This window comes from Bos mutus, chromosome 22 (genome assembly GCF_027580195.1).
Source record: "Bos mutus isolate GX-2022 chromosome 22, NWIPB_WYAK_1.1, whole genome shotgun sequence".
Classification (NCBI taxonomy): domain Eukaryota; kingdom Metazoa; phylum Chordata; class Mammalia; order Artiodactyla; family Bovidae; genus Bos; species Bos mutus.
In genome coordinates this window covers 70,630,002-70,644,301 of record NC_091638.1, presented here as the reverse complement: position 1 = coordinate 70,644,301, position 14,300 = coordinate 70,630,002, and the positions used below count along the sequence as shown (strand labels likewise).

Below are 14,300 nucleotides of genomic sequence, written 5' to 3'. Positions count from 1 at the left end.
TGCAATCAGAGAAAGTCTACACGCAGCAACGAAGACCCAGCAGAACCAAAAATAAAAATCAATTTTAAAAAAGGTACTAAAGAAAATTCTCGAGGTTTAAGGGAAGTGATGCCAGATGGAAACTGGGTATTCAGGAGGAAATGAAGAGCAATGCAAAGAGTAAATATATGAGTAACACAAAAGACTACTTTTTCCTCTAATTTCTTTAAGATAAAAATTATACTATGGTATTGTGGGATTTATAAACTTATGTAGATACAACAAATGTGACAACTAGAGCATAAAAGATGAAGGAGGGGGGTTGAAAAGTTCTCACATTTTGTATGAAGCAGACCGGGAAGAGCTAGGCTTGATAAAGGACAGAAATGGTATGGACCTAACAGAAGCAGAAGATATTAACAAGAGGTGGCAAGAATACACAGAAGAACTGTACAAAAAAGATCTTCACGACCCAGATAATCACGATGGTGTGATCACTCACCTAGAGCCAGACATCCTGGATTGTGAAGTCAAGTGGGCCTTAGAAAGCATCAATACGAACAAAGCTAGTGGAGGTGATGGAATTCCAGTTGAGCTATTCCAAATCCTGAAAGACGATGCTGTGAACGTGCTGCACTCAATATGCCAGCAAATTTGGAAAACTCAGCAATGGCCACAGGACTGGAAAAAGTCAGTTTTCATTCCAATCCCAAAGAAAGGCAGTACCAAAGAATGCTCAAACTACTGCACAATTGCACTCATCTCACACGCTAGTAAAGTAATGCTCAAAATTCTCCAAGCCAGGCTTCAGCAGTATGTGAACCGTAAACTTCCTGATGTTCAAGCTGGTTTTAGAAAAGGCAGAGGAACCAGAGATCAAATTGCCAACATCCCCTGGATCATGGAAAAAGCAAGAGAGTTCCAGAAAAACATCTATTTCTGCTTTATTGACTATGCCAAAGCCTTTGACTGTGTGCATCACAATAAACTGTGGAAAATTCTTCAAGAGATGGGAATACCAGACCACCTGACCTGCCTCTTGAGAAATCTGTATGCAGGTCAGGAAGCAACAATTAGAACTGGACATGGAACAACAGACTGGTTCCAAATAGGAAAAGGAGTACGTCAAGGCTGTGTATTGTCACCCTGTTTATTTAACTTATATGCAGAGTACATCATGAGAAACGCTGGACTGGAAGAAACACTAGCTGGAATCAAGATTGCCGGGAGAAATATCAATAACCTCAGATATGCAGATGACACCACTCTTATGGCAGAAAGTGAAGAGGAACTAAAAAACCTCTTGATGAAACTGAAAGAGGAGAGTGAAAAAGTTGGCTTAAAGCTCAACATTCAGAAAACTACGATCATGGCATCTGGTCCCATCACTTCATGGGAAATAGATGGGGAAACAGTGGAAACAGTGTCAGACTTTATTTTTGTGGGCTCCAAAATCACTGCAGATGGTGACTGAAGCCATGAAATTAAAAGACGCTTACTCCTTGGAAGGAAAGTTATGACCAACCTAGATAGCATATTCAAAAGCAGAGACATGACTTTGCCAACAAAGGTCCGTCTAGTCAAGGCTATGGTTTTTCCAGTAGTCATGTATGGATATGAGAGTTGGACTGTGAAGAAGGCTGAGTGCCGAAGAATTGATGCTTTTGAACTGTGGTGTTGGAGAAGACTCTTGAGAGTCCCTTGGACTGCAAGGAGATCCAACCAGTCCACTCTGAAGGAGATCAGCCCTAGGATTTCTTTGGAAGGAATGATGCTAAAGCTGAAACTCCAGTACTTTGGCCACCTCATGCGAAGAGTTGACTCATTGGAAAAGACTCTGATGCTGGGAGGGATTGGGGGCAGGAGGAGAAGGGGACCACAGAGGATGAGATGGCTGGATGGCATCACTGACTCGATGGACATGAGTCTCAGTGAACTCCGGGAGTTGGTGTTGGACAGGGAGGCCTGGCGTGCTGCGATTCATGGGGTCGCAAAGAGTCGGACACAACTGAGTGACTGATCTGATCTGATAATCCCTATAGCAACCACTAAAAAAACAAACAAACCAATTACATATAGCTAAAATACCAACAAATTTATATGGATTTTTGCAACTGTTCAAGACAGGAAAGAAGGAGGAGGAACCAAAAAAAAAGAGAGAGAAGGGAAAAACAAAAAAAACTGTAAAATGGTAGATCTAAATCTAACCTTAGCAAATATTACACTAAATATTAATGAACTAAACAGGCTAATTAAATTCTCAGCTCTCATCTTGCTTGGCCTCAAAGCAAAATCTGTCACAGCTGGTCATTCTTTCCCTGACTTACTTTCTCCTCCTGACTCCCAGGACATCATCTTCATTCATTTCTCTTCCTCTCTCACAAGCTGTGCTCCTGTTCAGTGTCCTCTCCTGGGACTGAGACTTGATTCCAGAAATAGCCTTTGGGACTCAGCGCTTGATCCTCCTCTTTCTCAGAACTCCCTTGGCCTAGTTTCAAAGTTCAATTCTGCCCATTTTTGGCCCATAACCTGTCTTTTCAACTCCTTACATCTATCAGCCTGTTCACTATTTCCACTTAGATGTCTAACAGACAACTGTCCACTTCTTGTTGGAACACAACTTATTTTGCCCCAAATCTGCTCTGTCTGAGTAACTAGCTCTGTCTATTTCTAGTGAAGGACACGAATCCCTTCAATCGCTCACATCAAAAGCCTGGAGTTATCATAAACTCTTTTTCTCTCATACCTTGCATTCAGTTCATCAAGTAACTGATCCTGCTGGTTCTACCTCCAAAATATATCCAGAATGCAACTACTACTCATTCAGCCTTGGCCCCAACTATCACTACCTCCTGCCTAGATTACTGCAAAGGCCTCTGAATTCATCTCTCTGCTTGTATTCTAGGCCTTTACAATCTATTCTGACTATGGCAACTAAATGATCTTTTTAAAATAGAAGTCAGAGGGACTTCCCAGAGGAGGGAATCCCTTGGAAGTCCAGTAGTTAGGACTTGGTACTTCCATGCAGTGGCCCTGGTCGAGGAACTAAGATCCCACAAGCTGTGCAATGCAACACAAAACATAAACAAAAATAAAATAGATGTCAGATAGTATAACCTTCCACTAAAACCCTACAATGGGACTTCCCTGGTGGTCTAATCTACCTGCCAAGGCGGCAGACATGGGTTTGATCCCTAGTCTGGGAAGATTCCACACACCACAGGGCAACTGAGCCCATGCACCACAACTACTGAGCTTGCACACCCTACAGCCACTGCTCCAAAACAGAGAGAGAAGCTATCTGCTTGCCGCAACTAGAGAAAGCCCGCTCCCAGCAATGAAAACCTAGCATGGCCAGTCAATCAAATCAATCAATACTCTGCACTGGCTCCCCATGCGGGCTTCCCTGTGGCTCAACTGGTAAAGAATCCGGCCGCCATGAGGGAGACCTGGGTTCAATCCCTGGGTTGGGAAGATCCCCTGGAGAAGGGAAAGGCTACCTACTCCAGTATTCTGGCCTGGAGAATTCCATTAACTGTATAGTCCATGGGGTCACAAAGAGTCAGACACGACTGAGCAACTTTCACTTTCACTTTTCACATGGGCTTTAAAAGGCCCCACCTGATCTGGCCTCCCATTTCCCCTCTAACCTCAGCTGGTACTACTCTTCTCCTCACTTGTCGCCAGATGCAGTGGCTTCTTTGCTATCCTTCAACTCAACAGACATATTCTTGCCTGAAGGCCTTTACATAGGTTCTGCCCTCTGCCTGGTACTCTTCTCCATATATCCATACAGCAAACTCCCTCACCTTCCCCCCATCTTGGAAGGATGTCATCTTCTTAATAGGGCCTACCACAGCCATCCTTATTTAAAATTACAACTTGCTCCTCCAAACCTAGAACTCCTGATTAATTTATCCTACTCTATTTTTATTTATGGATTTATCACTGGTCAAAAATATATACTGGACCATTTACTTATGACGTATATTCTAAATTATTTGCCCTACTATGATGTACGTTCCACGAGGGCAGGGATCTTTGTCGCTTTTGTCTTTGGCTGTATCTCTATGACTGACTGAATGCCAAGTGCCAAAGAACAGGAGCAGATAAAATGCTTTGTGCAGTAGCAAGGGTACCAGGGGAGCAGAGGCCCTCCTGTGGGTTGGCTCTGCCTACCTCCCTCCGGCCTCATCCTGCACTTCTCTCTTCCTGTTCACTGCTTCCCAGCTCCACTGGCCTCCTTGATTCTTTAATAAAGTAAGACTGTCCCATTGTATGGCCTCTGTTCTGGCTGTCTGCAGTGCCTAGACTACTCTTACCCTTTCCTTTGCGTGTTTGGATCCCTCTTGTCATTCACGTCTCTGCTTCAATACGAAGCCTTCAGAGCAGCCTGCCCTGCCACCCAATCTGATATTCCTCCTCCATCACTTTCTCAACACTGCATCCTAGTTTTCCGTATTAGCCCTTATCACCACCTGAAAATTTCTTCTCAATTCTTTTTAAACAGTTGTCCTTACTCACTCTATCGAATTCCATACTACAAAGTAAGTTCCACAGAACAGACTTAACCGTTCTACTCATCACCATATCCCCAGCGCCTATGACAGTGCCTGACATGGAACAGGTGCTCAATTAATACTTGTGGTGCGGATGGAGACAGGTGAACTGAACCTTATGTGTGGACAGGATTCACTCTTCTCTTCCAAAGGGCATTAAGCTGTCCCTGGGGACCTCTAGGATGCCAATCCACAGGGAAGACAAGGCTCCTGGTTTTGAGGTTAAAGAGAGAAAGTGTCTCACCTCTGAATGGTTTCTTCCTGTTCCTTAACCATGTGTGCCAACTGCTGGAAGATGGAGCCCAGCTCAACAATTGTGGACTCAATGTTCTGCATGGTGTCTGCCCGGCTCTGGATGTAAGAATCCTTCAGAGGAGAGAGAGCGTACATGAACACCAGGAGCTTCTGAGGGTGGGTCCTGCCTCTCTGGGGCTTTCCAGTTGGCCATTCCACCCATGGCACATGCCAAACACTTGCTTGTGACCACACGAGAAAACAGGGGAATAACTCCTCCCTGCCTCAGAGCGTGCGTACCTGCTCGTCAATGAGCTGCAGCTGCTGGCTGGTCCTAGAGTCCATCATGTCAATGGCCACATCCCCAGAGGCTCGGGACTCCGCCCCCAAAACCACAGCACCGCCCCCTGGGGGGGAAGAAAGACAACATGGCACTTCTTAGCAGTTAAAAGATTCAAAGCCCATATGCTCTGGATTTGAATCCCAGCTCTGGCACTTACTAGCCTTGTGACCCTGGACAAGTCATTTAACCTCTCTGAGCCTCAGTGTCCTCACCTGTAAAATGGGGGATAATGATAGTTGCTTTCTCAAAGGGTGGTTTTGAGAATGAATGACTGTGAATACAACGACTAAGTGGACCAAAAATTTAGAAAGCTCATTCTTTTGAACATGACTGGATTCACCCTCAACAGGGAGAATGCTGGAGGCTAGATGCGGATTATAGATCCCAGGCATCAGGAGTGACCTCTGAGAAAGCCTAAAGAAAGCAACTTCCTTAACCCTCTGCTCTCCTACCCAACCCCTGCCTTAGGGAGATACCCTGAGACCCAGAGTCACTATGCCTTACCCCTCAGGGCTCCCTGACTTGCCTGTGACTTACCCAGGTGGTTGGGGGCAAGGGGCAGGGCTGATACAGGCGCCCGGGAGAACTGCTCCCGCCGGCTCCTCTGCTGCTTCAGGTTCTGGGTTTGGGGAAGAAATGCAAAGGTCCTGAGGCCTCTGGAAAGCGGGCACATTAGATTGCCCCTGGTGCCCGTGACCCTGTTGCCCTTGCCCTTCCCACTGCCCTCTGGGGCCCTCATGCCCAGATTCCTATCCCTCCTACCCAGCTTCTTCTCACCTCTGTCCTCACTTCTAAAACTGACTTGAAGTCGTTGGACATGGAGGCCAGTTTTGACTGGAAGAGGAGGAGAGAGGATCAGCCAGAGAAGACAACGCCTCCTCCCTTCTGCCACCCCCTCTCCCTGGTCCCACCTGCAGGGAGACCACGATGGTGTTGGAATGGGTTTGCAGGTGCCGGCCACTCTGGCTGCCCTTGGCCCTCACGAAGTCCTGAAGCTGGGCAATTTGTTTGTTGAGGCTATTGATGTCCTGGTGAAAGAGTCAACAGAAAAACAGTATCAACTGGGGAGGTGGGGGTTCAGCCAGTGTCTCTCCCATGTGGACGTCTCTGGCAGGGATGGCAGGATGAACATACTAGCAGGGGTGATCTGTCTCAGACAGTCAGGCCAGAAGGGCCTACTGGTACAGTCCAACCTCTGGAGGTTGCTCTGGCTCAGTCCCTGCAGAGTGGAGCCAGAAAGAGGTGAAATGTGGCCTCGTCTGTCTGTAAAGAACTGAGTTGTTTACTCCCTCCACCCTACTGCCCTGCTCACTACTGCTCATGGCCACAGACCCCTTAAAAGGCCAGAATCTCAGACCCAGAGTGTGCTGACCAAAAAGCATCTGTGCTGTACTCAGGAGATGGGAGGAGTCCTTCAAACATTAACGAAATGCTTTTTATATACACAATTCCTTTTAAAAAATTACTACTAAAAAAATAAATAAAAATAAAAAAATAAAAAATTACTACTGCAGGGACTTCCCTGGGGGACAGTGGCTAAGACTCTGCACTCCCAGTGCAGGGGGCCCGGGTTCAACCCCTGGTCAGGGAACTAGATCCTACACACCACAACTAAAGATCCGTGTGCTGCAATGAAGACTGAAGAATGAACCTTGAACTGCAGTGAAGTTGCATGCTGCAACTAAGACCCGGTGCAGCCAAATATACACATATGGGCTTTCCTGGTGGCTTAGACAGTCAGGAGGCAAGAGACCAAGGTTCCACCCCTGGGTCAGGAACATCTCCTGGAGAAGGGAATAGATACCATGCCAGTATTCTTGCCTGGAGAATTCCATTGACAGAGGAGCCTGGTAGACTTATACAGTCCATGGGGTTGCAAAGAGTCAGATACGACTGAGCGACTTATATACACACACACATATATTTTAAATTATTTTAAATTTATATTTTAAATTATTTTAATTAATATATTTTAAATTACTATTGCAAAAGACTGAAAGGTGTGACTCGTCGAACTTTATACATGAGTTAGTAGCACAGCCAGGCTTTCTACACGAGGCCACTGGATCCTCTGCTTTCCCAATCCTGCCTGCTGAGGGCCTCATAAGACAAGGGAGATGAAGGACTGACCGGGAGTGGCAGAGAAAGCTTGCCCCAGAGCAGCTAGGTCCAGGGCAGGACCAGAGGAGAAAGAGGAGGGGGAGGGGAAAGGGGTCACAAATAGCTCAAAAAATAGGCTAAAAAATACTAGATCAGGCAACTTCTAGAATCCCTCCAACAGTCCCCTGAATTAGTACCCCAGCCCCAAGGATTCTCAAGTCCTCTGGACAATTTCTGCTGCTGACAGCCATGTATTCGAAATGGTATTCCAGGTTTCCCCCCATAAAATCTCCTCCCCTAGGAGCTCAGAAAATGCCACTACTCCCCACTTAGGTGCCCAAGCTAAAAGCTTCTAAGTCACATACTGACAACTCCTTAACCCAACCTATACGCCACAGCACAATGACAACCTTCACTGAGCATTTACTATGTATTCAGACCTTGTGAACAGAACAGCAGCCCTGGCTTTGATTACCGTGCACCACACAACTTGCTAAGCAGCTTATGACTTTCTCTTCAACTTAACCCAGAAAGCAACTCTTTATCCTCCACCTGCCCTGAAAAGCTATTCCGCCTTCCTCTGTGCCATTTTGGTAAATGGCACCACCATTCACCAGCTGCTCAGACCAAAAACTTAGCAAGTGATCTTCAATTCCTCCCTTCCCTTAATCTACAAGGAATCCACAAAGAACCCAGTTGATTCCAACATACACTCTGAATATGTCCACTCATTTTCTTCTCTAACAAAGCCACTCTAGTCCAAACTGTCCTCTCTTTCGAAAATCGCCTAGAGCCTCCTAAGTGACCTTCCTTTCAGAGTCTGCCCCCAACAAGCCGTTTTCTACACAACCAGAGTGACCCTCCAAACCCAAAACAGGGCATGTATGTCATCCCCACTCTTAAAGTCTTCTAAGAGCTTCCCACTAAATCTAGAAAAGAATCCACATTCCTCACCGAGCTGACGCAGCTATACGGCCTTGGTCTGCCCGCTCCTCTGGCCTTACCCCCCAGCCTCCTCCTCACTGGCTGTGCTGCAGCCACGCTGGCCCCTTCCACATGTGTCAAATTATCAAAGCCACTCAGGCCTCAGGGCCTCTCCCTTTGCTACTCCCACTTTCTAGACCATGCCCCCTCCAATCTTTGGATGATCAATTTTTTCCTTACCATTCAGGTCTCCATGTCCCTTCCTCAGCTATGCCATCCCAGATCACCCCATATAAAGTGGCTCCTACCCTGAGGAGCTTACTCTCCTTATTTAATAGGATGACCCACCACCTGAAATTGTATTTTCTGTTTATTTATATACTGTTTTGGAGAAGGCGATGGCACCCCACTCCAGTACCCTTGCCTGGAAAATCCCATGGATGGAGGAGCCTACTGGCTGCAGTCCATGGGGTCCCAAGAGTCAGACATAACTGAGCAACTTCACTTTCACTTTTCACTTTCATGCATTGGAGAAGGAAATGGCAACCTACTCCAGTGTTCTTGCCTGGAGAGTCCCAGGGACTGGGGACCCTGGTGGGCTGCCGTCTATGGGGTCGCACAGAGTCTGACACGACTGAGGTGACTTAGCAACAGCAGGAGCATATACTGTTTGGTTCACCCACTTGGAAACGAAGTTCCCAAAGGCAGGGATCACATGGGTCTTCTTTGCTGTTGAATCCCCAGAACCAGGCAGCCAAAAGTCACTCAGTAATGTGAGGGATTGAAAAAATAAACCAATGAAGCCTCACAACAACCCTGCAAGGTGGGTACTGTTATCATCGCCTTTTTCTTTAAAAGGGTGTGGCCTGCCAGGCTCCCCCATCCATGTGATTTTCCAGGCAAGAATAATGGAGTGGGTTGCCATTTCCTTCTCTAGGGGATCTTTCCCCTTCCTTCTCCAGGATAAGCTAGCTTACCCAACGTCATATCATAAGTGGTGAGGCCTGGGATTTGAAGTCTGTCTCAATCCAGTCGGTGGTTACCTATGCAATAATGCTCCAACAGGGACTTCCCTGGTGGTCCAGTGGTTAAGAATCTGCCTTGCAAAGCCCGGGACTTGGGTTCAATCCTTGGTTAACGAACTAAGATCCCAAATGGTCTGAAGCAACTAAGCCAAGATGCCACAGCTACTGAGCACACACGCTGTAACTAGAGAATCAGTGCACTGCGGGGAAAGATCCCCCATGACGGCAGTGAAGGTCCCACATGTCACAGCGAAGACCCAATGCAGGCAAACACATAAATATTTAAAAAAGAGTAATAACACCCCAGTAGTTGATGGAACCCTCTTCCATTCAGCACAGCATCTCTTCAACGTGTCTGCCCTTTGGCCTCTGCCATAATCATCTTCATACTAGACAACTGCACAAGCCTCTACCCTCACCTCTCTGCCCATTCACGCTCCAGGGTGTTTTTTTCCCTCCCATGGACATTCAATTTCTCACGTTATCCTTATCACATTATTCTGGGAAAGAAACAAATCATATCGTTAGAGCTGCTATAACAGTGTCTTGCAGACAGAACTGGAATCCAGGTTCTAATCGTCTTTGCAGCCCACACATTTAGAGTGATTCTACACTCCTTTGCAAGCCCCATGATGGTCTTTACAACCACCTACCAGTCTACAATTTCAGCCTCATCTGCTGCCGATCACTCATCTGATCAACAAGTACTGAGGAAGGACTACACGCCAGGGGATTCCCAGGTGGCGCAGTGGTAAAGAATCTGCCTGCCAATGGAGGAGACACAAGAGACACAGGTTCAATCCCTGGGTCGGGAAGATCCTCTGGAGTAGGAAATGGCAACCCACTTCTTGCCTGAAGAATTCCATGGACAGAGGAGCCTGGTGGGCTACATTCATGTGGTTGCAAGGAGACAGACACGACTGAACCATTGAGCACTACACGCCAGACACTGTCACAGGTATCTGGGATACATCCCTGAACAAAGAGAAAGAAAAATTTCTGCTCTTGTGGCATTCCCATTTGTTATTTTCTTTTTTGTCCAGGAGGTAAGTGGGAGGAAACAAACAACAGACACAAGCTTGAAAGAGACTGTTAGAATGTATCAAGTGCTATAAACAAGAAAATAGAGCAAGGTAAGGGAGATCAGAGCTGGAGGGGCTGGGGTATTAAACAGCAAGGTAGGCCTCCCTGAGCACATGACATCTGAGCAAAGACTTGAACTTTTCCTTTTTATGAGACATGCCGGTGCACACTGTTTCTTCTGTCTCAAATGTTCTTCTGTTGCCTCTCCACAAGCCTCGAAATCAGCTCAGTTTTCACCTCCTCGATAAAATCTTTCCCAGTGTACCCAGAATCTCATTCATCTTTTTGTACCATCTTTTTTGTGCCACTTGCTGCCTATTCATTGTAAGCGTGAGTTTATGGGACTGGATACCTCTTCCAGACAATAAGCCCTTAAAGGCTGGTATCTACCTCATAATGCTTGTGTGCTAAGTGTCCAGCTTTGTACATGGCAGATGACCACTGACACAACAGAGGAGTAGGATGTTTGGAGTTGGCTAGAATGGCACCCCACTCCAGTACTCTTGCCTGGAAAATCCCATGGGCGGAGGAGCTGGTGGGCTACAGTCCATGGGGTCACTAAGAGTCAGACATGACTGAGCAACTTCACTTTCACTTTTCACTTTCATGCATCGGAGAAGGAAATGGCAACCCACTCCAGTGTTCTTGCCTGGAGAATCCTAGGGACGGGGGAGCCTGGTGGGCTGCCATCTATGGGGTCGCACAGAGTCGGACACAACTGAAGCGACTTAGCAGCAGCAGCAGAGAAACTTGCTCTGAGACTCTAGAGCAAGGGAAAGAGATGGAAGTGATGCAACTGGAATGCCCGACTCTCCTTATCGCTAGTCGCTCACCTGTTTGATGATATAAGTTAGCTCTTCAATTTCCACTGCCTTATCATCAAAGAGGGACTTGCGCTTTGCCACTGCAGAGACAAACAAGAAGCCACCACAGGTGAGGTCGGAGACCAGACTCAAGACAGTATGGTTCCTCAGCCCTCCGGTGTTCATTGCCCCAGCTCTGAAAGGTCCAGGAACACTCACAGATTGTCAGCTTCTCCAGCTTGGCAAATGTGTTGCTGAGGTCTTTCCCAATGCGCCTGCAAATAAGCACAAGTGAGAACACCGTGGAAGGGAAGGAAAGGACCTTTCCCACCTTAGCACCAGCACAACCAATCCCAGTCCTCGACACCAAGGTCACCACAGGCAAGACTACATCTCCTCAGACACTGGCCAACCTACCACATAACTTCTCCCAACTCACTTGGCCATGAGGGTAAATTCACTGCGCTGCCGGACAGCACGCAGAGCCGGCTTGTTTGCCTGGATTCCATTCTGAAAGGCAACATCAAAAAGTAACTTTTTCCTCCCCACTGCCAGCTTTCACTATCCCCAGGCGTCCTCTACACTCGCCCTCTAGCATTGGTGGCACCCTCTGCTGGGCAGGCCACCCAAAACCTGATGCCGCCACTTACTAGAGGGGGCTGGGGGCAAGTGACTTCAACCACTCTGAATCTCTGTTTCCTCTTATGTAAAATGGAGACAGTTCTACACATCTCCTTTTGTTGTTGCTAAGATTAAAAAACATAAGGGTTATAAATTATTTTAGCCAAATACTGGGTCCATGATAAGCACTGAATAAATGGTAACTAGTATTACCATTCTATTCCTCCAACTGGGGAATTGAGAGGATAAACAGGAAGCTCTTGGAGAGGATATAGAAGAGCAATTGTAAACAAGAACTGAGCAGTAAAAATATTTAAAATCACAGTTACTCAATTTCCACTTGGATTCAGAAAGTCTGGGCCAAAACAAAGCAATCTAATTTTTTAAAAAAGCACTCCCAAGTGATTTTATTAAAATTACTTTATTTGGAAAGTTTCTTTCATTTTACAGATATAAAAACTGAGGTCCAACTAGATTAACTTCCATGTTGTCACAAAGCAAACTTGGTAGAATTACACTGGAATGAGAATTTAAAGCGTTTGTCTCTGAGCTAAATAAAGGCTCTTTCTAGAACCTGTTCCTTATCCAAACCAAATATACTGTAATCATTTCTCGCCCTGAGATATTCGTTTCAGAATAGCAACCCTAGATTCCTGATTAAATAAAACAACAACAAAGTCTGGATCCCTGCCTCTAGATAAGCTAGCCCACCTTTTCTCTGATGCTTGTTAGATCCTACCATCCCAAGCTAGACCAGGTCTCCATCAGACTCCCCCAAGAATTACGGTGCTGGAGCATCCCCTCTCCCAGGTTTGAATAAGACTCATTCTGCCTCTCCCAGTCCAGGTCCTTACCTGACGGCTCTGCAGGGACTTGCAGGCTGACAGGAACTCCTGGGTCCGATCCCGGCAGGACATGGTGTCGGGAGGGGGAGGGACCAGGGCCACTGGGGGGGGCAGAGGGGCGATGTCGCTGCTGCTACTGCCAGCAGTTGCAGGGGACAGGACCTGTGTCTTTGAGAGACCCAGGTAGACACCCTGATCCGTGTTCTTAGATCCGTAGCGTTTCCGCGGGATCATTGAGACGCATAACCTCGGACTGTGGTGGAGGGGAGAGTGTCATTCCCCAGGCAGTCTCCTTCTCCACCAATCCCCCGCCCCAACCAGCAGTTCTTCGGGGCCCCTCCGCACTTGGCACGGAGTTTCGAGCCCGAAGCCACCCGCAGATCCTGGGACCGGCCCGCAGCTGACAGGATCCTGCTGCTTCTGCGGCCCAAGCTGTCCCCCTCCTCAGACTCTTCTTCCAACTTGGTTCCGGCAGCCACAGCACGGGCCGGGGCCCTGAAGTAGAGGCAGGGCCAGAGCCAGGTCCTGTGGCCCTGAGGCTCCAGCCCGTCCCTTGCAACTGCCCCAGGCCCTAACTGGGCTCTCTCGTATCCACGGGTTCCTCCGACTCCTCAGGGAGAAACGGTGACGGACCACCTCAGAGGGACACACGTCGGTGGGCGGAGGGGGGAAATCTCTAGGTGTTTATTTGAAGCAGGAAGTCCCACCCTCGCCTCGCCCAAGTCCCACCTTCTGGAAGTCTGCAAATACTGATTAGCTAACGCCGACGTCCTTCTTAAAGGGGCTTTTCTGATTGGACAGCGAGGTATTCGCTCACTCCGAGCCGGGCCGGCAGGACTTGCCCGCTTGTCCCTGGTTCCCTTCCCCCCGCCCGGCGCCGTCCCCGGAAAGAACGGCCCAGAGCAGGCACGGCAGCCAGACCCTACCGAGTCCTACCTCCTTTCTGCCGCCTGCCGCCGCCGCCACTGCTATAATCTCCCAGACCGTCACCGCCTCCTCCCCCTGGAGTCGAAGCCGCCGAAACCCGACCAAAGACTGGAAGCCGCCACGTCACCCACACGTAACCCCACCCCCGATGACGGGAAGGCGGTGCCACGCCTCTTCGAGCTCGGCATCCCGAGAGACACGCCCCTCCACCGAAACGCAGGTGTTAATTCGCCCTCCCATTGGCTAGGCTACCCCTGTGGCCCCGCCTCCAAGGAACTAGAGCCGGGGGCCCAGGGGACTGGCCAACTTCAGGGATGGAGCCTTAAAGAGCCCGCGACCCTGGTGGTGCCCGCGCTCTACGTGCCCAAAGCCGAGGCACAAGCGCATAGGCAGGTACACGTTAGAAACTTTATTCTCTGAAGGCTGGGGAGGAGTGAGAACAGGGCTGGAGTCACCCCTTCTCCGGCTCCTCCTGGATCCTCTCCTGATCGCACTCCTGGATCCTACTCGCCGGCTTTGGATTCTGGACTGCCTGCCTCTTGGTTGACCGAGAGGAACCCCGACGGCTGAACATGGATAGCCGCCGCCACAGCACAGTGATCAAAAGACTTTCGTTCGACCTGCGATCTCGTTGCTCCACCGACTCCGCATCAGTGCCTGAGAGGATGCGAGGCCGCTGAGTTCTACTCTCCCCAGTCCAACCTCCTGGTGGTCCAGTCCCCACTCCCAGCTCCCTGGGCCCCCTGGTGTGTCTCTGGTCCCACCTTCTGACCCGGCCTCCTTGGCCTGCTCATCCGAAGTCTGAAAGTCCTTATCTTGGCAGCAGCCCATGGCCCCGCATGCGGCCCTGCCACCCA

The 14,300-nt window shown here is 48.5% G+C and overlaps 2 protein-coding genes across 2 annotated transcripts in view; both read right to left on the bottom strand.

Moving 5' to 3' along the window:
- Positions 1 to 13,609, bottom strand: part of STX5 (syntaxin 5) — a 28,359-nt gene extending 14,750 nt beyond the window's left edge. Inside the window, exons 1-10 of the mRNA XM_005904852.3 lie at positions 13,453 to 13,609; positions 12,526 to 12,769; positions 11,490 to 11,560; positions 11,270 to 11,325; positions 11,081 to 11,151; positions 6,027 to 6,143; positions 5,893 to 5,949; positions 5,653 to 5,734; positions 5,073 to 5,179; positions 4,783 to 4,904 (exon numbers count right to left, since the gene is read on the bottom strand). Coding sequence (XP_005904914.1) covers positions 4,783 to 4,904; positions 5,073 to 5,179; positions 5,653 to 5,734; positions 5,893 to 5,949; positions 6,027 to 6,143; positions 11,081 to 11,151; positions 11,270 to 11,325; positions 11,490 to 11,560; positions 12,526 to 12,750 — 908 coding nt within the window. The 5' untranslated portion in view covers positions 12,751 to 12,769; positions 13,453 to 13,609. The remainder of the gene's footprint in view (positions 1 to 4,782; positions 4,905 to 5,072; positions 5,180 to 5,652; positions 5,735 to 5,892; positions 5,950 to 6,026; positions 6,144 to 11,080; positions 11,152 to 11,269; positions 11,326 to 11,489; positions 11,561 to 12,525; positions 12,770 to 13,452) is intronic.
- A 285-nt stretch (positions 13,610 to 13,894) lies between these two features.
- TEX54 (testis expressed 54) lies at positions 13,895 to 14,274 on the bottom strand. Its single transcript, XM_070358991.1, has 2 exons — positions 14,208 to 14,274; positions 13,895 to 14,100 (listed from the first exon to the last, which is right to left on the bottom strand). Exons 1-2 carry the CDS (start codon positions 14,272 to 14,274, stop codon positions 13,895 to 13,897), a joined length of 273 nt encoding a protein of 90 aa, XP_070215092.1.
- Between the last annotated feature and the right edge of the window lie 26 nt (positions 14,275 to 14,300).

Excerpts from the sequence above, each read along its gene's own strand:
- TEX54 (XM_070358991.1), bottom strand. The coding sequence starts at position 14,274 with ATGGGCTGCTGCCAAGATAAGGACTTTCAGACTTCGGATGAGCAGGCC. Across the intron at positions 14,101-14,207 it reads CAAGGAGGCCGGGTCAGAAG|GCACTGATGCGGAGTCGGTG; the intron begins GTGGGACCAGAG and ends GCATCCTCTCAG.